Genomic DNA, 24,965 nt, shown 5'->3' on the forward strand with positions numbered 1-24,965 from the left:
AAACACATCAAAGTGCTTGTCAATGGCACAAATCGAGCCCATTAGCCAAACAGCCAAGTGTATCGTTTTAAACACCTTTGAAAATAAAAAATTAATAATAATTCATCACTAATTAAGAATCTTTGTTCGAAATGATCTAAAGAAAAACGTGGATATTCATCGTAAAAATATCAATTTTAGGTTGAGACGAACTCCAATTTGTCATCGTACACGTGTGTACAGGGGATGTTGGAGGTTGGTGGCGTAGCAATCGTTGGAAATATAGCCTCTTTTGTTGGAGTAGTGTCCAAGTCTTGACTCAGTCTCAGGTTTTTGGGTACCCTAAAACCATGCCGGGAAATTTTCCATTTTTAGACAGTGGAAAGAAAGAGGAGGGAAAATTCAAATTTCATCAATTCCCCCAAAATTAGTTTCCAAACAACCCCCGCCTCTCTCTCTCTCTCTGTCTCTCTGTCTTCCAAATTCCAACTGCAATTTATTCTATCCAAAAAATCTCACAACTCAAATCTCTCATATTCAATCGTCTTCCACACCGAATTAGTATTCAGTCAAAGTGTTACGGTGTTACCTATCCCATCTTATCCTATTCCATGGCGCACGATAGCGATCTTCCCTGCGACGGCGAGGGCATTTGTATGGTCTGCAAGACGAAGCCGGCGGACAACGAAACCCTCACGTGCAAGACCTGCGTCACACCGTGGCACGTGACTTGCCTCTCCGCTCCTTCTCGTCCCAAAACCCTAGCTCTCGCCGTCCAATGGGAGTGTCCCGACTGCTCTCCCGTCGCCGGCTCGGATCCACAGCCGGGAAAGCCGGTGGGTTCCGAATCGTCTTCAGGCGACCTGATAGCGGCGATTCGAGCGATCGAGTCCGACGATTCGCTGACCGAGCAAGATAAGGCGAAGAGGCGCCAAGACCTGATGAGCAGAGGCGCCAAGTCAACGGTTATGGAGGAGAAGGAGAAGATGGTGAAAGACGATAACAATGATGTCCTGAATCTGCTTGATGAGAGTTTGAACTGCTCATTTTGTATGCTGCTTCCGGACAGACCTGTTACGGTATTTTTATCATCTCTTTCCTCAATTTTTCAACAAGCTTATGGAAAGCTGAAATAATAATATGCTAATATTATTTTTCATGTTTAGCCCTAATCTATCAGTTTTGGTACTTCACTAAGACTAAAAGCCTTCTATAATGCCTCAGTATCAATGATTCTTCAACTAGAAATTCATAGCTTATTGTTAAAACTTGTATCTTTTTTTAGTATGCCTAAAGTTCTCATGAAGGCGTTCATATTTTTCATCTTTGTGTATTCTCAACCATTTCTTATTGTTAATCATGTTGCACTGTTATAGTGCTATGCCCAGGCATACACGTTGTGCCTTATTACTTCTGATGTGTTGATGTAAAAAAGACTTTAATCTGTGCATAACAATGAAACATAAAAATATGTTGATTATTACAGGTTGTGGGTTTTGATTTGGTGTGTTTGTAAATTCAATAGAGTGGTATTTCAATTCAAGGGATTTTGAATTAGCCAAGTCTTGAAAATATCTAGTTGTTCTTGTTTCAGACACCATGCGGTCATAATTTTTGCCTCAAGTGCTTCCAGAAATGGATAGGGCAAGGGAAGCGCACTTGTGCAAATTGCCGTTTTGCAATCCCAGCCAAGATGGCAAGCCAACCTCGAATCAATTCTACGCTTGTCGTTGCCATCAGAATGGCTAAGTTATCAAAATCAGCTGCTACTGGGGGCGCACCAAAGGTCTGTCATTTTGTTCACAACCAAAACCGACCTGACAAAGCATATACCACTGACCGGGCAAAGAAGGCTGGAAAGGCTAATGCTTGCAGTGGAAAAATCTTTGTCACGGTCCCGCCTGATCATTTTGGACCGATTCTGGCAGAGAATGATCCAGAGAGAAAGCAGGGTGTTTTGGTGGGGGAGTCTTGGGAGGATCGGATGGAGTGCAGGCAGTGGGGGACTCACCTACCTCATGTTGCAGGGATTGCTGGGCAGTGTGATTATGGCGCCCAGTCGGTTGCGCTCTCTGGAGGCTATCAAGATGATGAAGACCATGGCGAGTGGTTTCTCTACACAGGAAGGTGTGTTTTTGATACATTAGAGTGATGTCCTTAACATGCAATGTCTTTACTTATCACCAGCATCGTCATGAAACAAAGCTAATTTGATTTGGGTTAAAGATGTTACTCTGTATAATTATTTGCATGATTTGAATCATAGTAGGGTTTTTTTTTTTCTTTTTTTTTCAGTTATTTAACCAAAGTTAAAATAGTTATGGAAGGAGGATTTATAAAATGCAGCTTTGGCTTGTTCTCTATAATCTGTAAAACAAAAGCACTGGTTAGTAATTTGACTAAAGTTAAACAGATTTGGTTTGTTCCTCATGAAGGGAATTGATGGCTGAAATAACTTACCAAAATGAAAAATTTAAAGTGAAAAAGAAAAATAACTTGACAGGTTGCAGTTCAAGGTAGCTTGATCTTTGGGGCATTACCCAGTGACCTAGTTGGTTTAGCATTCGATCAGGGAGCGGGTGTGCCCCTGTCAAGTCCCCCCCTTCCCCTTGTTTGCTAGGATTAAAAAAAAAAAAAAAAAAAGAGAAGAAAAGAAAATGAAAAGAAAAGTAGCTTGATCTTTGGTAAACCTTCTAGTTGTTGGTAGGAGCTAAATGAATGATTGCATGGATTGCAAATTTGCAACCATTTGTACAATCATCAGAAAAGTTTCAAATCCTTCTTTTTTTAATTAATAATTGTTGTTTTAAGGTCTCCATGATATTTAATCGTGCAGTGCACTGCCTCTGATATTTTTCTATTTGCATTTTTGTTCTACATAATTCTTTTATCTTCTGAATTTTGTTCATATGCTTGGTGACAAGATTCACCCCGAATTTTGTTTCACATAAATTGTCTGCCTTGAGTCAGTCTAATTTGAATGGCTAAGCACGACTATACTTATTCTTATGATCAACCTTCCCCACAACAAATAACACTTATTGTTTGTTGGTCTTCTCTTATATGTGTTCAGATTAATCCCTTGTTCTTATTCTAGCCTTCTCTCACTCTGCCTCTTGATTGGTAATGGACAGTGGTGGAAGAGACCTCAGTGGGAATAAAAGGACAAACAAGACACAATCACATGATCAGAAGTTTGAAAAACTCAATGAGGCGTTACGAGTTAGTTGTCGAAAAGGTTATCCTGTCCGCGTTGTTAGGTAAGCGCCAACATGTTAAATATCTTTAGTGAAGCTTTATAAAATTCATCTCATATTGTTGAGTGAGTGTGGCACAAAATTGAGGCTTATATGTTCCAATGTGAGATGTTGGATGTTAACATAGTTTCCCTTACAAAAGGAAACTCTTCACCTTTCCTCCTACTTTTTTCTTTCGTTTATGAAAGATAAAAGTTGTAAGTACCAGGGTTAGATCCCCGAAGTGGGAGTGCTACATTTCCTGTAACTGGTTTATCAATCTTCAGATTGAAGGTATTTTTAATAAGTAGCACATACTACAGTGAATCCTTTAGTTGCTCAATCATGAAAAAGAATATTGCTCAGTGAATTTCTCCTTCCTCTTTTCCTTTCTTTCCTTGACCTCTATATAATGTTCAGGATCAAGGTTGGTATTGTAATGCTTGATATATGTGTGATGAACAATTTATTTCTTTCATCCTTCTAATGACACCCCAAATATTTATAGGTTACTGGGAAGTATAACTCGCAATTAGAACAATGTCATATTGTGTGTTGGCTATAGATATGCCAAAGATTTAATGATGAATAAATTGGGGTGAAAACTTATTAATTGTTCCTTGGAGGGATTTTAAGTTTTTTTGTTTGCTTCTATGTGGACATTACTCTCTGTTCTTAACTAGCCCTTTTTTGATCGGCAGGTCTCATAAGGAAAAACGTTCCTCTTATGCACCAGAAACAGGGGTTCGATACGACGGGGTTTACAGGATTGAAAAGTGTTGGCGCAAAGTTGGAATTCAAGTAGGGTAGTTGCTAAAAATTGTAGTTATATGCATAGAGATGATGCTTAGGCCTAGTTCTTGCCAAGTATGACCTCTAATTGTTTTACTTATCAAAAAAGAAAAAGAAAGTATGACCTCTAATTGTTTTGCTGTATTAGGGATTTAAGGTGTGCCGATATCTTTTTGTGCGATGTGACAATGATCCTGCCCCATGGACAAGGTTTGTTATTGGCACCGTCATTTTCATCTCCCTATGTGTGTCATGTGCTGGTGTTTAACCTTTTGCATATAAATCTGAAGTGATGACCATGGGGACCTTCCGAGACCTTTGCCCATTATTAAGGAGTTGAAGAATGCAACAGATATTACTGAAAGAAAGGGAACTCCCTCCTGGGATTATGATGTGAGCTACTTTTAACTTTTTACACTGGGAGAGAATTGTTTATTTGCTGTACAGATTTTGCTGCTTCACCCACCTTTTGGGAGACAATTTTCTTATAATCGTCTTCATGGGGAAAAAAGAAGAAAGATCTATACTATTGAAATTAGTCAGACTTGAAATATCCAATTTTTGTCTTCTTTTTATCTTTCCTTCCTGGGCATTTGTGGTACTGTCAGACCATAAGTTACTCATTACCGAATTTCTTATGTACTCACGTGCCCAGTTTTTGATATGCAGGAGGAAAAAGGTTGCTGGATGTGGAAAAAATCTCCACCAGAAAGTAGGAAACGAGCAGACAATGGAAACCTAGAGGATGGAAAGAGAACAAAAGTTAGACGTCAAACACAACCTATGTCCATAACGGAGAGGCTTTTGAAAGGTTATTATACTTATTTGACCTTGTTTATAAGAGGCAATTCCTTCACCTTTTCTAATGCCTGATCTGTTCTGATAACCATAATAAATTTTGTTCTTTTGTTGGATTATTTTCTCAGTAAGATATCTATTTATATGTAGCGAAAAAATCCAAATACATGTGATTATGTAACCTAGGTACTTGATCATGCAGAGTTCAGCTGTCTTATCTGCCAAAATGTGATGACTTCCCCCCTCACCACCCCTTGTGCTCATAATTTTTGCAAGGCCTGTTTGGAGGCTGCTTTTTCTGGTCAAACTTTCATAAAACAGAGGACATGTGAAGGGAGACGGACATTACGAGCACAGAAGAATATTATGAAATGCCCGTCTTGTTCAAATGACATTTCTGATTTCCTTCAGAATCCACAGGTATTTTTGGAAAATTTTTATTAGACAATTAAATTTAGTATCAGAATAGTAGAGTTTGCACTTCCTTAGATCTTAGATACTATGTTACATGGACTCTTCCAAAGTAGGTGAAGCACCCGTATCCGAGACATTATTTGGACATGGGTATGGGATGTGTCCAACACTTTTGGTTGGACATGCACCTAAATAATATGTCCAATAGTTTGATTTTATTATATTATAACTTCAAATGAGTGAAATGCCTATATGAAAACATTATTTTTCTCTAAAAGAATAAAATAAAAATTTAGTAGCGTCCATGTGTCCTTTTGGTTGGGATTTGACACGTCTGACATGTGGATACATACCCGTCCCTGACTCACATATCCGAGTCCATTTAACATGTCTTAGATTATCAAGCATGACATCCCCATTTCTTCCTGGGAAATCATCAGCTTGATTTTTTCATATAAGAAGATTAATTAAAGGTTCTACTTCCTAAGATAATTGCAAAACAAGAAATGAGAATTCAAACAAATTGAAGCCTTTGCCTTGAAGTGTAAGCAAGATATAGTGAGTCAGTCAAGGCTTGAAGTTACATTCACGCTACAATTTGGATTCTCTGTAACCTGCAGAGGGATTGGTAGGGATGTGTTGCCTAAGGGCCTTTTTGAATGTTTTCTTGAATTTGAACAGGTCCATTAACTTTTTACAAGCATTTCAATGTAGAAATTTGTCAGTTTGAATGGACCGAGTTGGGATAATGGTCATCTCGAAAAAGATGTTCATTATCTTGAATTTTGACATTTCAAGAGACTTGAAGTCGACCATTAACAAAAAGAAAAAATAAAAAATGGTGAAAACTCTTATTTTTCCAAATTGTTCCATTTGAACTGATGAATTTTAATGTTAATGAGGCCATATCGAAGGGGACTTCCAAATGGTATGAAGGGAAATTAATTATTCATTTGTGTTTTATGTAGCATTTGAAACCACACATTTGGTGTTTATAGCAGTTGAATATGGTTCTATGTTTGAAAGAATTATATGCATGCTCCCATTAAACATCATTGATACTTTTTAAAAAATGATGTCATTGCTGTTATATCGGTCTCATTTTGGTATCTGGTGATGGTAACTCCACTTTCATGCCAGGCTTCTGTTTGGATGCAATGAAAATTAAAATTGTGTGGTTGCTCTTGAAGACTCTTTTTCTTTCTTGGACAGGTTAATAGAGAGTTAATGGGTGTGATAGAATCACTCCAGCGTCAGACTAAAGAGATGGGAGAAAATATAGAGTCAAGTGAAGAAACTGACGGCACAGACGAGAAATCTGATGTGGTTGCTGGAGATACTGAGGTCTGTGATAAAAATTTTGAATTGTCGGAGGAAGATGAAGGCAAACAAGGCATTCTAAATTCTCCAACCAAAATTAAAGCCAAGCAAACATACAAGGGGAAGGAATCCCTTGAGAAGCCTGATGCAGTGAATGGTGACAATGATGTTAGCCCTGTGAAACCTCAATTGTCTGATAAAAAAGTGCAAGAAACTGTTGATGGCAAATCAAGGAGGACTTCTAAGAGAAAGAAGGCTACTGATGCCAACTGCTCATCAACTCTGGATGCCGGTGTGAAAACCAGAAGCAAGAAGGCGAAACTGGTGGTTGACGACGATGACTTTGTTGACCTTCCTCTGGTTAGTGTCTGATTTTTTTGTTCGTGCCTTTTTTTTATTAAGTCCTGAAGGTTAGTGCTTCTGAAGGCTTTTTGGTGGGTTGCAAAATGATATTTAAACGCATGTTCTTCTGTGTAATTATTCGACAACATTGAAAAGGCAATTAGTTTTTGTATAACATTTGCTAAAATTTGATTGTGTGCAATGATCTACTCAGTTCAGAAAAGATGATTGCTTTATCCTGCCATATGAAAGATGAAACTGCATTTTTCATTGGTTTGAGCTGATTAAGGATTTGCTTTGTAAATTAGTTATCCAAATATTCTAATGGTTTGAAGTAAACTGTTTTTGATAATTGAATATATCTATTATCATATTGGGCTTGTGCGTGAGTTACGGTTATTTTACATTGGGCCTCCATGACTTGTGTACTGTTTGGGTTTGTTCTTTTTTTGCTGGTTGCCTTTTGGTTGTATTGTTGCCCTGGCCTGTAGGATCTTGGCTTGGTGGGCTTTTCCCTCTGCCTCTGTATGGGCTTCTTCTTTTCAATATATATATTTTTCATTTACGGGAAAAAAAAAAAAGCACAGGTAAAATTTCCATGTCTAATTTGTAATTCAAAAGGTTCTTTTAATTGGAAGATCCCAACCCGTACTAGTTCCAACGGATGGATTCGAATCCACACTCGGTGCATTTGGTATGTCCAAGTACTGAAGTTTCATCCTACCATCCACTGGGGCTTAGTGCAATCATACCAATAATACTTGGAAAAAGGAAACATATAAATTAAGAGAATGAATCCAAATTTAAACAATAACTTGCATGTAACTACATATTTGAATCCTCTTAATGCACAAAAAAAATCCTCCCCATGCTTTACAGGATCTGAGCTGAAAGAGATTTCATTGACTGAAAAAATTAATCAATAGAACCTCATAAGCTCTTCTTCTTGTGCTGCAGAGACACTTTATTGCGTGCATGGTCTCTCAATATCCTCTTACTAATTGAAATAAACTCCAAAAAATTGAAATATAACAATGAAAATTGGTCGTACCAATTAATAATAATAATAAATAATTTATGCAAATATTTCGGCACAAACTCAGTTCCAACTATAACCCATCTACTCATTTGGGTTACTACTAGTATCAAAATCATTGCCGCGCTTGGGAATATGATCAGAAGTAATACTAGAGGAGCTTTGAAATTGTGATGATGAACTGAGACCAAACTCATGTTGTTGTTGTTGTTGTTGCTGGGGGTCCAAATTATACGAGGAGGTTGTTGTACTAGAGGACAATGCTGTTGTTGTAGAGGACAATGCTGTTGCTGAAGATTGTGAACCCACAACTCCAATTTGATCACTATAGAGAGCTGAAGTGAAATAAGGGAAATCACCATCATTACTAGAAAGAAGTCTAGCATATTGAACAAAGTCCGGGTCCGGGTACGCCTGTTGTGACATTGCAGGATGATGATGATGATGATGAGGAGGAGGAGGAAGAGCTTGCTGAGGAATTTGGGTAGCAAAGGTGGTTGAGTCCCCTTGAGCATCCGTGGGACGACTCATGACATAACCAAATTCGGTCTTCCCTTGAACTCTTTCAGGAAAGTTGAGCTTAGCTTTGCTTCCTTTGAACTTGAGAGCAGCTTCATCATACGCAAGGGCTGCATCCTCTGCTGTCTCAAATGTGCCCAGCCAAACTCGTGCCGCCTTCTTCGGGTCGCGAATTTCGGCTGCCCATTTGCCCCATGGTCTTTGCCTTACTCCTCTGTAGTGTCTTCTGATCCTTGGATTTCCTTCACAATTAGAGACATCTAATTAGCCCACTGCATGCTTCAATTAAGTTTCAGTATGCATGTACAAATATAGTGTCTATCAACAAGTATGTTATAAGAAAGAAGTCAATCATGCGTGTAGAACTAAATTAATTGCTATTTAGTTTTGCTAGAAATGTTAAACAAGCACCAATGAATTGGAAAGTCAATTGTTAATATAAAGGGATGTTGGTTCATGCTTTTTGTTGGGGGCAGCTGAAGCCCGCTAATACATTGAGATCCAACGAAAAGCTCCAAAGTAATCGCAAAAAAGTACAAAATATAATGTCGTTTTGGTTAAATAGACCTACATCTATATATGAGAAAAGATTTCACTATGATGTGGTAGAATATTACAACAGTATAGTACTAACAATGTATCATATTTTATGTACCACTTCATGAGTCTATTCTCTCGTAACCACTGGACCCATTTTCTTGTTTGATAAGGATTACAATTTTTTGGAATCCAAGATTTGTTGGAGAAGAGATTTTCTAACAAAATGCAACTCTAAATTAGAAATCTAACTAAATTAGGAATTTGAGATACAAATCCCAACAATCTTCACATTCGCTCAAATTCCATTAAGTCAGTAATCACTTCTCAAGCCAAATTGAGTATGATAATTCTTTTGTAGCTTCAATCTTGCACACAAAACAAAATCACTCTTTAGGGACTCACACCCATGGACCGCCCCTACGACCTAGCCTGATCTAGGGACTTCCAACCAAGGAGCTAGTTCCTCCCGATCTAAATTAAGGACTTTCACCCAAGGAGCCAGTTTCTCCTTTTCTTTCGATTGCATACCAAGATGTCATGATCCTCATGCAAAATGGTGATTGTACACATTGTATGCTACATCACTAGCGACTCCATCAGTCAAATGTCCAAGTCTCCACAAGAACATCACAATTTTGTAGGAGGAATATTATGACATTTTGGCATCGAATCGAAAGGAAAAGAAGTAACTAGCTCATGAAAGACCTTAAATCAAACTAGTAGGAACTAACTCCTTGGGTGAGTAAGTTACATAAAACGGGAGCAGGAGTGAGAACGGGAGTGCGAAAACGACAAAATTAATTTAAAAATAGTGGAACGGGAGCGAGAACGCGCGCGGAGCGTATGAGCGATCCTCCTGCAAAACTGTAATTGTCCACATTGTATGCTTACATCATTGCTCGATAAGTCAAACATCCAAGGCTCCACAAGAACATCACAGTTTTGTAAGAGGAATATTTATGACATTTTGGCATGCAATCGAAGGAAAAAAAAACTCACTCATTCATGAGAGTCCCTAAATCAAACTAGGAGGAACTGGCTCCTTGGGTGGGTAGGTCGCAAAAAGTGAGAGGGAGAGCGAATTCGAGAGTGGGAAGGCAAAAGCGACAAAATTAATTCACAAATAGTGGGTGATGCAGGACATAATTCTGGACAAAATGATGAACAATTTGAAAAGTCCATTTTTGACCCGATTGGAGTGTTTTTTTGGGGTGGAAACGACGTATTGTGAAAAATCCATTAGCTTAAGCTTGTGGGGCATGTTGATTTTCGGCTGAAACTTTCGTTTAGGGATCTGAAATCGTGTTTTATTGTCTTATAAGAGGCCTACTAATTATTTTGGGATTTTTGTTCGAGATCTTAACGAAGTCGTAATGCTCTAAGATTTTCTATTTAGTAGTTTTTATTAATTATGTTTCGTTTTCTATTTTTTTCAGAATTTATTTTTAGACTTATTTTTAGGATTACTTTCTCTTATGTTTTTAGTTTCGTTTTAGTGTGAAGTTTTCTCTATTATAAATATATATGTATTGTAAGAGCATAATTTAACATTTGATTAATAATATTTCAATTGCTTTATAATTTTTCTTCTAATTTGTGGATTCAAAGTACACTATTTTGTCGATTCAAAGTAACCTATGTTCCTTGTGAACGATTTTATCACTTCCGGTACGACAGTTGGTATCAAAACCTTGATTTACCCTAGGCTGATGACAATTACTCGTTTTGTTAGCATCTAATTTGCCGATGATGATCACAGAGTGAAGGCCCCTTAGGCAGCCATGTATACTCAAGAACGGTACGTAGCAATTAGATTTGGGATTGGTGGCAACCAGGTCCGTGGTTTGCTGATGACGTGTTTCGCAGCCAACCGAATATGGATTATGTTCCTGTATATCAATGTAGGCCTCCATCCTATGCGGATTATTCTGATGATGAGGAGTTCGGATTCAGTGATCGAGGTAGACGCAACAAAAATCGTAGATATCCGGACAATCATGAATTTCAGGTAAAAGTTGATTTACTTACTTTTCATGGCAGTGTTGTTATTAAAGGTGCCTTAGACTCACTTAAAGAAATTGAAGAATTTTTCGAGTATTTTGAGACACCTCAAAATAAGTAAGTTCCGTTTGTTACCTTTAAATTGAAAGGATGGGCTTCAGCTTGGTGGGAACAAATACGCACTAATCGGAGGAGGCAAGGAAAATAGCCTGTGCAGTTGTGTTACAAGATGAAACAGCTATTGATGGCTAATTTCTTACCATCAAATTATGAGGAGTTGATGTATAAAAAATACCAAAATTGTCGCAAACAGTATCCATATGCCAAAAAGCCTACAAAGGAAAGTTGCAAAAAAGATAGTGGCATCAAGGATAATAATAATTTTGTTGGAGTAACAAGTGATATTATTGAAGTTGATCAAGAGAAAAATTTCGTTACTTCGCCTCTAGTAGTTGAGTGTTAGAATATATTAGAGATATTATTACCATATTGTATAATATATTCTACCCTTATATAGGATTCTACCTTGTATAGCATTAGAATATATTTAGTTACCATATACATATAGGGTTTACTTGTTCATCACACATAACCCCTCTTGTATACATTTTATTATACATCAATATATAATACAAAGTTCTCTCTTTTATATTTAACATGATATTAGAGCCAAGTTCTCTGTTCACTTTATTTTATTTTATTTATTTATTTTTTCTCTGATGACTAAGTTCATCAAGAATACATCCTTTTAGGGGTTCGAATTTGAGTTTCTGCAAGTTTTTTTCGCAATTATGAGCATACCAAATGAAAGAACACACTCAAATCATCCCGAAGCAACCAAAAATAGTCGAAAAACACCACGCACGTGCTCCCATGCACGACCAGCAGGTTTAGCCAGTTTTTTCGGTCAGCCACGTGCCCCAGCTGTGTCAGATCCACGCGCGCACCACGTATCAGTCTGCCACATCAGCGCGCCACGTTAGCAGTGTCATAATTTATTTTTATTTTTTATTTTTTTTTCTTGAAAGCAATCTTAATATGTTTAGTGCGTTCATGAAAAACATCATTATGTGCAATCTGGATTGCACTCCTATTATGACAATAAATAAGAATGCAATTCAGATTGCACATAATGATGTTTTTCATGAGCGCACTAAACAAAATGACAGTCAATCTCAATATGTTTAGTGTGCTCATGAAAAACATCATTATGTACAATCTGGATTGCACTCCTATAAACTGTCATTTTGTTCGTCATCATCTTCTTCAGAAACCTTACAATTGCGGTCCATCACTTCACATGATCAGATCGCTGATGTCTTCACCATATCGCTTCCGCCATGTCGCTTTCATGATCTTATTTCCAAACTCAAGCTGGTTTCATTCAATCCACATTGATTTTGAGGAGGGCTGTTAGAATATATTAGAGATCTTATTACTATATTGTATAATATATTCTACCCTTATATAAGATTACTATATATAGGATTCTACCTTGTATAGGATTAGAATATATTTAGTTACCATATATACATATAGGGTTTACTTGTTCATCACACATAATCCCTCCTGTATAAACCCTCTTGTATCTTATTATACATCAATCTACAATTCAAAGTTCTCTCTTTTGCATTTAACATTGAGGATGATGAAGTTGTCCATGTTTTACTCACAATAGAGACATCTAAAAAAGCTTCCAATAATACAAATTCAGAGGTAATAAAAGAAGATGATGGTGACAAGAAGTTTGACATTAAAAGTAAGAAATATGAATTAATTAATGATAGGGTCAAATAAAATTTTGAATTACAAGATGATTTGGATGAATTTGGGCTTAAAATTAGGGAAATATCATTATTTGAGTAGATTGTATGTAACTGAAGAATTATTTATTCCGGAAGGTGCGAATGAAAATACTTTGGCGCCGTGCTTTGGAGGTTCTCATGGCAGTGAAAAATATGATTTTATGATAAGCATTACTTTATGTTATTCGTAGCTAAACTCAAGAACGAGTTTTTTTTTGAAGTGGAAGGGACTGATGCAAGATAGAATGGTGAACAGTTTGAAAAGTCATTTTTTTACCCAAGTGGAGTATTTTTGGGTGGGACGATGTATTATTGTGAAAACCCGCTAGCTTTAGCTTGTGGACCATGTTGGTTTTTGGTTTAAAACCTTTGTTTAGGGCTCCGAAATCACATTTTATTATCTTATAAGAGCCCTGCTAATTATTTCGGAATTTTTGTTCGAGGTCTTATTTTTTTTTTTTTTCCTAGTTGGTACTTATACACATTGCCTCCACTGAGGTTCGAACCCCTGACCTCCCTTTGGAAAGTAGGGACCTTATACCGCTAGGTCACATGCCAGTTGGTTGTTCGAGATCTTAACGAAGTCGGAATGTTCTAAGATTTTATATTTAATAGTTTTTATTGATTATGTTTCGTTTCTCTTTTCCAAAATTTTTAGAAAGAATTTCTTTTTAGGCTTATTTCTAGGATTAGTTTCCTTCTAGTGTTAGATTTTCTCTATTATAAATTTACATGTTTCTACTTTGTGAATTCAATGTAACCCATGTTATTTGTGACCGATTTTATCGCTTTCGTAATGTCAGGGAGGAACAAGAGTGACAGTGCGCGCGAAACGTGAGAGTGAAAGTGCGTACAAAACATGAAAGTGAGAGTACGTTTAAAACGTAAGAACGACACTCATTAAAAAGTATTGTGTAACTTAAGACGGGAGTCCTTATTGAATTTCAAACCGATCAATTCCTTGTTAAACTTTGTATTACATGCTATTCCTTAAAGTCTAAGACTTATACGTTGACCAAGAACAAATTGCCTAATAATATACACTTCTAAATTAGAAACCGAGCTAAACTAAGAATTTGTGGCATAATTCGCTGACACTTTTTGCATTGAGAACTTCATTTTGTGTAAGAAACATGATTCAAATGATAAGTGATAGGGAAAAATATAAACCTACCATACCCTCGATAAGATTGATTATATTCCATTATCAAGCATAATGAAATCTGACATGGTTCAACAGGGTAAGAATAATCCTATCATAATTGGAGGAGGTCAAAAGGATTATTCATATCCCCGACAAATTTGGCAACAAATCTCATATGATCTCACACAAGCAGAAGATAAGATTAACCATCGACATCGGCGGAACCAATTGGATTCTAATCGACAGCCATAAATAGGGCACCAAGCCGTTAAAGAAAGTATGAGAAAAAACTCCTAAACAAAAGATACATAGTTATTATGTGATACGATTACAAGTACTGACTTGATCGTCGGAGGGTCCTTGGCTGGCACCCCACCGGTGCCATTCGAAGTGACGTCCCTTTGTTTTGCAGATAAACGCTGTCGTTCTGAGTCGTGAGGATTTACGCATCAACAGCTGGCGCCGTCTGTGGGAACGATTAGTTCTCTGAAGAAAAAATAATCCCGACGCGACTTGGCTCGGATAACAAGATGAAATTTTCTGATCATGGAAACCTTCCCAAAGTCATCAGTTGACAACGGGTTTCCATGTTCTTATATAAGGACGAGACTCTACATCTTGATTACTCGTCTATCATACTGGGGACAAAACAATGGGTTACGTGATGCCACCTTTCAAAATTTGGCACGTCGACCCAGGCAGTCCAATATGGTGTTTTCCATCTAACGATGCTTGGTCCCTTCACTACTGAGGTTTGGTCGTAAAGACCAGACTCCATCTCATATCGGGCAGCAACCAATTACCAAGGCCAGATCGTTGAAGACTAAGGTCTGGTCTTTTTGTACTTACATAAATGGGTAGGTCTCCACCTATCAAGAAGATCACCACCAACAAGGGTGTCTCTACCTACTAGTAAAGCTTCTACTACTGAGGATGTCTCTAGCAACGGAGTTTCATTACTCCGTTCGTTCATACAATAAGGGTGCCCTTCTACACCCAAGAATGTATCGAGACCTTTAGGTCCAAGGAGGTCCAATGTCCCTCAAAATCCCATGTCCAATGAAGTCTGTATTCCCAAGCAGGTTCCTAAGTTAAGGGCGATCATTGGACCCAACGAGGTACTAACCACCAAACCGTCATCTGTCAGCCGTTGGGTACCACGCCTCTATCCACCAGGCATCAAGCCAGTCGCTGGACACTAAGCCTCCACCTACCAGACGACAGTCGTCACATATCTTCCTTTGCAGGAATGGCCTATCGACTTCAGATTATGCAGAATTTTGGATTGATAATCCATTGCAGGTTAATTTTTAGTAATTACTTCTAACCCAATCCAATATTTTTAGACAACTGTAAATTGTTGCAGCACCAGACACCCCGTCCGTTGCATAAACGTCTATGGAATGGGTCATCACCCAAGATCCCAACATCGGGGGCAGAATAGTGAATCATACGATATCAATCGCCGATCTACATATGATGACAAAGTTTAGAAGATTGATCGTACCTTGGTACATCGAGCTAGTCGGGTTTCTAGTCTCTACACGACGGGAAGGGTACAACCCTTGGTTATTATAAATCAAGGCTTGGTTATCCAAAACCAAGGCCTAGTCAACCAAGACTAAGAATTGATTGCCCAAAGTCTACAAAGGCTAGGTCATCCAAGATCAGTGCCCGGTTACCCCAAGTTTGGTCATCAGAGACCAAGATTAGGGCCTAACTGACAAAAGTATGGTCATCAGAGATCAGGACTTAACCTACAAAGGTCAGGTCAAAAAATGATCCTCCCCCTCACGTGTTATACTTATGTGGTAATTAATTCCCTTACTAAAGGGACGAGCTGAGTAAAACTCGTAAAGTTTATTCACTTACTAAAGGGACGGGTTAAACGATTCCCGTAATCAAATATCCCCGTACTTATACTTATGTGGTAATTAATTCTCTTACTAAAGGGACGAGCTGAGTAAAGCTCGTAAAGTTTATTCCCTTACTAAAGGGATGGGTTGAATGATTCCCGTAATCAAATATCCCCGTACTATAAGGGATAGTAAATAAGTGTCCTGTACTACAAGGACCCGGGCTGAATGAATCTTGTAATCAATATCCTTGTACTATAAGGGATAGTAAATAAGTATCCTGTACTACAAGGACCCGGGCTGAATGAATCCCGTAATCAAATATCTCCGTACTATAAGGGTGAGTAAATAAGTATCATGTACTACAAGGACCCGGGCTGAATAAATCTCGTAATTAACATCCCTGTACTATAAAGGGATAGTCAATAAAAATTCCTTATTAAAGGGAACGAGCTGGGTGAAGCTCGTAAAATTTAATTTCCTTATTAAAGGAGTAATGACCTGAGTAAAGCTCATACAATTTATTCCCTTACCAAGGGGAAGAGTACTCAGGGGCAGAATACCCGAGGGTACTAAAAATAGTACCCAGGGGCAGAGTACCCAGGGGCGGAGTACTCAAGGGTTCTAGAAATAGTACCCAAGAGAAGAATACCCAAGGGTACTAAAAATAGTATCCAGGGGCAGAATACCCAAGGGTACCAAAAATAGTACCTAGGGGCAGAGTAGAAGAATACCCAAGGGTATTAAAAATAGTATCCAGGGGCAGAATATCCAAGGGTACAAAAAATAGTACCCAAGGGTACCAAAAATAGTATCCAAGGGAACAGTACCTAGGGTAAAAAAAAAAAAAAATTCCCAAGTTACTATTCACATGAATAGTACCCGCCGGTACTGTTCACAGGGGTTGGAAAAAAAAAAAAAAATCCTGAGTTACTATTCACATGAATAGTACCCCCGCGGGTACTGTTCACAGGGGTTGGGAAAAAAAATATAATAATAATTTTCCTAAGTTACTATTCACATGAATAGTACCCGCGGGAATAGATTCCCGCGGGTACTGTTCATAGGGGTTAAAAAAATATATAAATAAATCCTGAGTTACTATTCACATGAATAGTACCCGCGGGAATAGATTCCCACTGGTACTATTCACAGGGGTTGAAAAAAAAAAAAATTTACGTTCCCAATGCTAGATGTGCAAGCTTGGGAATGGGGGACAACTGATAGGGAAAAATATAAACCTACCCTACCCTCGATAAGATTGATTATATTCCATTATCAAGGATAATGAAATCTGACGTGGTTCAACAGGGTAAGAATAATCCTATCATAATTGGAGGAGGTCAAAAGGATTATTCATATCTCCGACAAATCTGGCAACAAATCTCCTATGATCTCGCACAAGTGGAAGATAAGATCAACCATCGACATCGACAGAACCAATTGGATTCCAATCGACAGCCATAAATAGGGCACCAAGCCGTTAAAGAAGGTATGAGAAAAAACTCCTAAACAAAAGATACATAGTTATTATGTGATACGATTACAAGTACTAACTTGATCATCGGAGGGTCCTTGGCTGACACCCCACCGGTGCTATTCGAAGTGACGTCCCTTTGTTTTGCAGGTAAACGCCGTCGTTCCGAGTCGTGAGGATTTACGCATCAACAATAAGCATACCAAATAGACAGATAAGGGATCCAATGTACTGAAAAATGTCATTTATTTATTTTTGTCTAATAGGAAACAACCCACCCAATCTATAAGAGGCAATCATCAAAATAGTGATAAATTGAACTTTTATATATATATATATATATATATATATATGTAAATGTAAATTCTAACCCTTCTTACTTTGTAAAAAAATAAAATAATAATAATAATAATAATGTAAATTTATTAGTTGACATTGGCCGGGAAATATGAGGGAGCATATCCCAAAGACACAATAATACCATTTACATTAATTGCCAATTTGAAAATTAATGCATGATGTAAATTGACCTTATCTTATCTCTTTGAATCATATAACTACAAATTGACGGTCTCCCTATGTAGAGAATCTTATATATTAATTCATAAATTTAATGACTAAACTTTAAATTTTAAATTTTTTTTCAAAAAAAAACTAGATGGAAAAAAAATCCTTCTAGTTGTAAAAATAATTAAGAATAGTTGATGAAATGAGGTGATGCAAAACATGTCGACATGAGAAATATCCATATTTGTTCAGCACCATTTTAAACGCAAAAAATGAGAACTTAACTTTACTAGTCTCGCTATTTGATCTGATAAATAAAAACTTATTATTTCATCAAATCTAAGTGAAGTATTTTATGAAAACAATAAAAAGTATTTTGTGAAAACAAACAAGAGTAGCAATAATGTTTATTTAGATTGAAATTTTGTAAAATCACGTCATATTTTTATTTTTATGTCTGTCCGTTTTAAAATATCATTTTTTCTAACTTTATTTTTGCTAAAAAAAATTCTGGATCTAAAATTTGTACCTGTTTCAGGAAATTAGACAAGGTTAGAACGATAACTAAGAGTTAAAATTTATGGGTTTCTATAAAAGGAAAGGGATGTTTCGAATAAGGACAAAAACAGTGGAAGAAATAAAGCATATAAGACATTATCAAGATAGATACCGATCCTATATGATCAACACCCCCACTATGTTCATATATATGTTCATTTCCTCACAAATGAGATATATTAATGGAACAAATTAAACAAAAAATGATATATATATATGATTAACGGTGCATAGACGTACAACATCCCTCACATAAAGATATATGTATAAAAATTGATATAGATATATGTGCATGTGTTTGTCTGTGTGTGTGTATGTATAGGTGCATGTACCTTGATCTTGCAACATGGGTTGAGACGGTTGAACATGATGCTCTAATAATTGTGTAATGGAAGCAGTAGTGTGATCAGCTGAAACTGAATCAGTACTTGGCTTTTCTTCATATTCTTCTTCTTCCTCGTTTTTCTCCGAAAACGGTCGTTTTCCATGTCTTCGATCCAGCTTTATTTCTCTTTTCAAGCTTAATTTCGATCGTTGATCAGCTTCAAAAACTACCAAGCTATATATATATGATATAGCTTACTGTGATATATATATATATATATATATATATATGTATATATGGAGAGAGCAAGTAGGAATATATATGTATAGTTTTGATGAAAGAGGTAGTAGTAGTACTAGTGTCTGTGAGGTTTTCTTGAAGAGCAATAAGGGGGAGACGAGGGGATAGGGTTGGGTGGTGATTGGTGTTTGTGTTTATCTTCTTCTTTTTTTGCCCTTTTTCTTTTTGGTATTTTGAGATTAAAAAATTAATGTATGAAAAAAAAAAAACCAAATGAAAAGAAGGGAAAAACTAGAAAAAGAGAAAAAAAAATAAAAAATAAAAAATCATTAAAGGCATGTTAGCTTATGTCTATATTCTAAAATAAAAAGACAAATTAAAATTTGGTATTTGGTTAAAATCACATTTGACATTTAAATTGCATGAATAATTTCGCAATCTTTTTTGTTTGTTCGTTTTTTTTTCTCTCACTAATATTAAAGTCTAGATACAGAAATATATCTAAAAAAATATTATATTGTATTATATTTATTTATGTGTACTTTGGTGTGTCGGTAATGATAGTGTGGGGCCTCACATGCATCAAATAATTATTAATTTTTTATTGTTTATATTTTTTTAAGGTGACCAAAAGTAATTCAAGCTTCCCTTCATTATTTGTTTTTGAAAAACAAAAAGGAAAATTATTTGGTTAATAAACACACAAAGACTATGACCCACATACCTTTTGTTCAAGCGTATACGCTATATATATAAATGTATATATATATATTATGAATCGTTGAATTGCCAATTGCCATCCATATAATTGACCCAAAACGTGGAACAACCACCAACCTACGACCCTTTGATTGCATGAACAATGAGATAAGGACGGATTATTTGTTTTTTAGGTCAAATTCTTTTACTAAATTAAATGCCTCTAACTAATAGTGGAAGAACGAAAAGGGAACGAGGCATGAATGACATAAGCTTACGTCATATTCGGTCAAATTGTTTGACCATGTATATATATTTTCCGAAAGGTAATTGCTTGATCATATTGAATATGACACCAACCATTTGAAGAATGAAAATGACATTTGTTGTTTCTATTTTGCAGAGCCCGTCCTTTTGCGCAGTGAATCCAAATAAAATCAGTATAAATTGATTGATATGTGTTACGTATCATATTTGAATACATGAAGATTTGATATTGTATTTTGAATATAAATAAAGTGTTATAATTAAGGTTCCGTTTGTTATGCGTTTTGTTTTTATTATTTTTATTTTTAGGTTGCTGCGGTGTCGATTTTGGCAACAAAAACATATTTGGTGGGGCCTTGTTTTATTTTATATAGTATTAAAATACTTTGTGAGCAGTGGTCCAAAACTAAAACATCAATTTTTTTTTTTTTTTTTTTTTTTTTTTTTTTTTTTTTTTTTGATAATTGTTCATGATCCAAAACCATAACTGTGCATGTTTTTATTTCTTACATTTTTTATAGTAAAACATCGTTCCTAAATGTGCTTCCGATTTTTTTTCAAAATACTCCTACAACAAAAATACTATTTTTGTTTTAGCCAAAAACAAAATATCTAAAACCAAGCAGGTGTCAAACGGTCCTTAGAGTACAATTGTTGCATTATTGTCTCTTGGTGTAATATATTGCATCTTTTGAATAAATGTGTTATATAAAGTTGTAATATTGGGGTTGATATAATTTTTTTTAATTAAAATTAAAGTGTAGGAGTTTATATAGATTAAATTCAATGGCAGGACTTGTCAAAGAGTTGAACAATAGTCTTTTTTATCTTGTCAAAGAGTTGAACAAAGAAACGAGTGCTTAAAAAGCGGATTTAACATTTTTTTACAATGGAACTTTTTTTGACATTGTTTTACTAATATATATATATATATATATATATATATATCTCATGAGAATGTCCGTCATTTTTTTTTTTTTTTATATTTATTTTTTAACGCGTCATGCGTAGATAGGAATGCATGCTTCCTAGTTTAGGTCGTTCGATCCCACAGTTGATGAAAAAGAAGATCAAATAAAGACAACCCTTATCCGCACCAAGTCAACAACCCACCGCCTAACACATAAGTCTAATTACATATATATATATATATATATATAAATATAGCTATGATGTGATGTGATTTGATTACATATGGGATGACTTCAAAGAAAGATTTCAAATGTAGAGAGAAAAATAAATAAAATACAGAGTGAGTAGAGTTAAAATAGAATATATTGATGGAAGAGAGATTGAGAAGCGTGGCAATTTAATTTAGAATAAATTTATAACCAACCACGAGATGTAATAATTACATTTGAAATGAAATTAATTCTGAGCATGCCTTCATTTTTTTGTCCATGTACCGCCTTTAATTTGTGAACCTCAAGATCTTTTACAAGTCACGAATGTTACCTTTGGCCCATCAATTGACGAAGAGTCACTCACTGAGTGTGTGTGTATATATATATATATATAATTACATTTGAAATGAAATTAATTCTAAGCATGCCTTCATTTTTTTTGTCCATGTACCGCCTTTAATTTGTGAACCTCAAGATCTTTTACAAGTCACGAATGTTACCTTTGGCCCATCAATTGACGAAGAGTCACTCACTGAGTGTGTGTGTATATATATATATGTATAATTACATTTGAAATGAAATTAATTCTAAGCATGCCTTCATTTTTTTTGTCCATGTACCGCCTTTAATTTGTGAACCTCAAGATCTTTTACAAGTCACGTATGTTACCTTTGGCCCATCAATTGACGAAGAGTCACTCACTGAGTGTATATATATATATATATATACACATACATGCTTTTTGTCTGTGTAAATCACATTCACATGAAATTACTACTTTAACCTTATCCAAATAATCTCCACTTTCACAGAAAGGTGCACAAAAATTCGGTCAAACGTACCAAAAATCCAAACCAAATCAAATCAAACCAGACAAATTAGTTTAATTTGTTGATGATTTGGTTCAGCCACGATTTTAAATTTGTGAAACTATAAAGATATGATTTAATCATGGTTTGAGATCCTTTAAAATTGAACTAGACCGAACCAAACTGTTATATAATATAATATATATATATATATATATATATATGTGTGTGTGTTAAATTATAGAGTATATATAATATAACATAATCCTATAATTCAAATCATTTAGAAGTTTTTAATAACTATCAATCATATGGTCCACTCTTAATTATCTTAGGTATTATCAATTTATTAGATTATTTTATTTTATTTTATTATTTATTTATTTATTATTATTATTATTTTTTTAAGTGGCTGAATCATGAATTGTGACCGATTGTTTGTTGTTGAATTAGTAATTTTAGATGTATTAAGTTATTACCAATTTTGAATTTAGTTACTTCAGTTCCAAAAGTGATAGAGAAGAATGAATTAATATATTAATGCTTCTGAATGTGTTGGTAACTTGATTTATTATTGTGCATGTAGATAATATGAATACTTCTGTAACAATAACGAAAAAAAAAAAAGAGAACCGTAGAACAGAACCGAACCAATTTTTCACAATTTTGTTTGGTTTGATTCCTTTGATCAAATGGTTCGATTTGATTCTAAAAACTCTTAAACGTTAATCCGATTCAAATCGAATCGTGTGTCTTATATTTGGAAAATGAACTGGTATATACTCACGCATTCGCATATATGTATGTATGTGTGTATATATATATAGATCGACAAGCATATCTTTTTCACGGCATATCCCATTTATATACACATACATGTACGTGTGTTTGTTTATGTGAACAAGCTAGTATGATGGTTCACCTAGCTAGCTACATGAACATCACTCTTTCATGTGCCCTTGTCATTTCAAAACTAAACAAAAATTCATGCGCCCACATGAAACCGAATCTTTCGCAATCCTATTGAATAGTGTGTGCGAGTGCGCACGTAGCAAAATCTCTCCTAACCTTGCTAAGGTGTCTTGTATTCCACGACTTACCGAGAAATGACTTATAGATCAACACCCCCAATTGATCTCAACTTTTTTAATGCACCGCAAAAGATTTTGAATAATAGGGAGTAATATTTTATCATATCCAAAAAAGATTTATGTGAATGAAATGTCATCTCTCATCACATAACCTCGCTCGTCACGTAAAGTATTTTTCACACATTTAACTTCAAATGAGAAATCATAACTTTATCGTGAAATACAAATTATAAATTTATAGAAAAGAAATAATATTATCTTCGTTTCATTTTGGACGTTGGTTTAAAAAATAATGACATCAAAAATGAAATAGAGAAAGTAATAATAATAATAAATAAATAAATAAAATGAGAATGTGTGGATGAAAACAATTCACGCAGGAGATGAAAAAAATTCAAAAGTCCAAATAGGATGGGCAATGGTCTGACAAAAGCAATAGCAATGAAAGGAGATCTAGCCATTATTATGTTAGGCCCCAACAAGCAGCCGACTTGGTCAGATGCTAACACGTGACTACTGTTTTCAACGTTTGCAACTAGTTGTCTGTATTCAACGTACTGAATGAATGCCCAACACTTTGAGGTCCCAATCCTAAGCACATGCATAAAGTCTTACCTAGCTACCATCCCACTGCCGGTGGAACACTTTTAATTTCATTTTTTTTTTTTTATTTGACTACTTACCCTTATGTTAAATGAATTGTGGAATTTTATAGAAAAAGAAAGAAAATACTATTTGTGATTTAAAATAAAAAAAATTAATTTTCTCCGTATTCAAGCCACACGCAGTGTATGACAAGCTGCATCCGAACGCCAACCTTTCAGTTTTTTTTTCCCCTCTTCTCCAAGTTTAATGCACCATTTTTGAGGAAGATGTTGACTGATTCTGACTAAGAGGGTTATATACATATGCTAGCTATATCGTGTTTCAATAGAATGAGTCATACTGAATTCAAAATTTTGTATCAATTTTGAAGAGAGAAGTGAGGACAGCTAGGGTTCGTGAGAGTGAGAGGGGCTGCAATAGAGTTGAAGATAGAGACTTCCTTTTCAATTCTCGAAGCTTCCATCACCACTAGGATGAACTAAATCCCCTATTAAGGAATTGAGATAGCCTTCACCAATTAATCATGTAATCTTTGTATTCCAATAAGCTTGATTCTAGCTAATAATTTCTTTTTCTTTTTTCAAAAAATACAAATAGTTAAAGAAACAATAAAGTAGGACTAAGACTAGGACATGCCATGTGACAGACCTATATTATTCATCAGTTTTAAAAAAAATTGGACTCAATTATTAGGTTCAGCCATTAGGCATATATATATATTATATATATATATATAGGCATTGCATGCTAGCACAGTAACACTTGCTTGCTTACGTATGATCGCATGTTCAATTGTTCATTAATTTCGCTGGTGATGCTATTTGAAAGTTAAAATTCCAAACAAAGACACAATTTTCAATTTTCTGGTTCTATCAAAAATTTGAACAAAAACCATGTCTCCAATTGGTTTTATAAAATTCGTAGTAAAGAATACAAATATTCAAAGTAGTCCCATAATGAAGCCGGGCCCGAGGGAGGTTGTCGTTGACTGGTTAGGCCACACCATACCATCAAATTGACTAATTGTGCATGAATCAATACCGTTCTCTTTCTTTTAAGGCAAAATATAATGTAGTAGGAAAAATAACATATAAAAAAATGAAAAAAAATCCTATTCGTTTCAAACCGAACCTAGGTTGAACAGAAATCATTGTCCCCTTTAATATCTTATTTAACTTCTAATTAATGGTGAATGCTCTGTTTCAAAGGATAGCATTTACACACCGAATTTTGCTACTTCATTTAGACCTGGAAATTCAAAAATTAACAAACATATCATATATAAACCACACAACTAACCACATACTGCTTAATGCTCCACAGTCTCAACTCATACACATGCCAAATTTTATTTACAGCAGCATCAAGATATAAAAATAAAAAATAAAAAAATCTTAATAATTTAGATCTCATCCTTGCATTTTCAATCATGGTAAAAGTATGATATACACATATATAGTTGCATTTCAGAATGGCCGGC

At 35.4% G+C, this 24,965-nt stretch overlaps 2 protein-coding genes across 2 annotated transcripts; one reads left to right on the forward strand and one right to left on the reverse strand.

Annotated features, from left to right (window-relative positions):
• The first annotated feature begins 282 nt into the window (after positions 1 to 282).
• On the forward strand, positions 283 to 7,233 carry LOC132276153 (E3 ubiquitin-protein ligase ORTHRUS 2-like). The gene is made up of 9 exons (XM_059777438.1): positions 283 to 1,058; positions 1,574 to 2,106; positions 3,114 to 3,239; positions 3,917 to 4,016; positions 4,156 to 4,217; positions 4,298 to 4,400; positions 4,677 to 4,818; positions 5,008 to 5,225; positions 6,432 to 7,233. The coding sequence occupies exons 1-9, from the start codon at positions 591 to 593 to the stop codon at positions 6,909 to 6,911; spliced, it is 2,232 nt and encodes a 743-aa protein (XP_059633421.1). The 5' UTR covers positions 283 to 590; the 3' UTR covers positions 6,912 to 7,233.
• Positions 7,234 to 7,639: 406 nt separating this feature from the next.
• LOC132276154 (ethylene-responsive transcription factor ERF113-like) lies at positions 7,640 to 19,069 on the reverse strand. The gene is made up of 2 exons (XM_059777439.1): positions 18,657 to 19,069; positions 7,640 to 8,678 (listed from the first exon to the last, which is right to left on the reverse strand). The coding sequence occupies exons 1-2, from the start codon at positions 18,670 to 18,672 to the stop codon at positions 8,002 to 8,004; spliced, it is 693 nt and encodes a 230-aa protein (XP_059633422.1). The 5' UTR covers positions 18,673 to 19,069; the 3' UTR covers positions 7,640 to 8,001.
• Between the last annotated feature and the right edge of the window lie 5,896 nt (positions 19,070 to 24,965).

This window comes from Cornus florida, unplaced genomic scaffold (genome assembly GCF_030987335.1).
Source record: "Cornus florida cultivar Cherokee Brave unplaced genomic scaffold, ASM3098733v1 CherokeeBrave_3.0.0_Hap2_Chr10, whole genome shotgun sequence".
NCBI lineage: Eukaryota > Viridiplantae > Streptophyta > Magnoliopsida > Cornales > Cornaceae > Cornus > Cornus florida.

Excerpts from the sequence above, each read along its gene's own strand:
- LOC132276153 (XM_059777438.1), top strand. The coding sequence starts at position 591 with ATGGCGCACGATAGCGATCTTCCCTGCGACGGCGAGGGCATTTGTATG. Across the intron at positions 4,017-4,155 it reads GGCGCAAAGTTGGAATTCAA|GGATTTAAGGTGTGCCGATA; the intron begins GTAGGGTAGTTG and ends TTGCTGTATTAG. Across the intron at positions 5,226-6,431 it reads ATTTCCTTCAGAATCCACAG|GTTAATAGAGAGTTAATGGG; the intron begins GTATTTTTGGAA and ends TTTCTTGGACAG.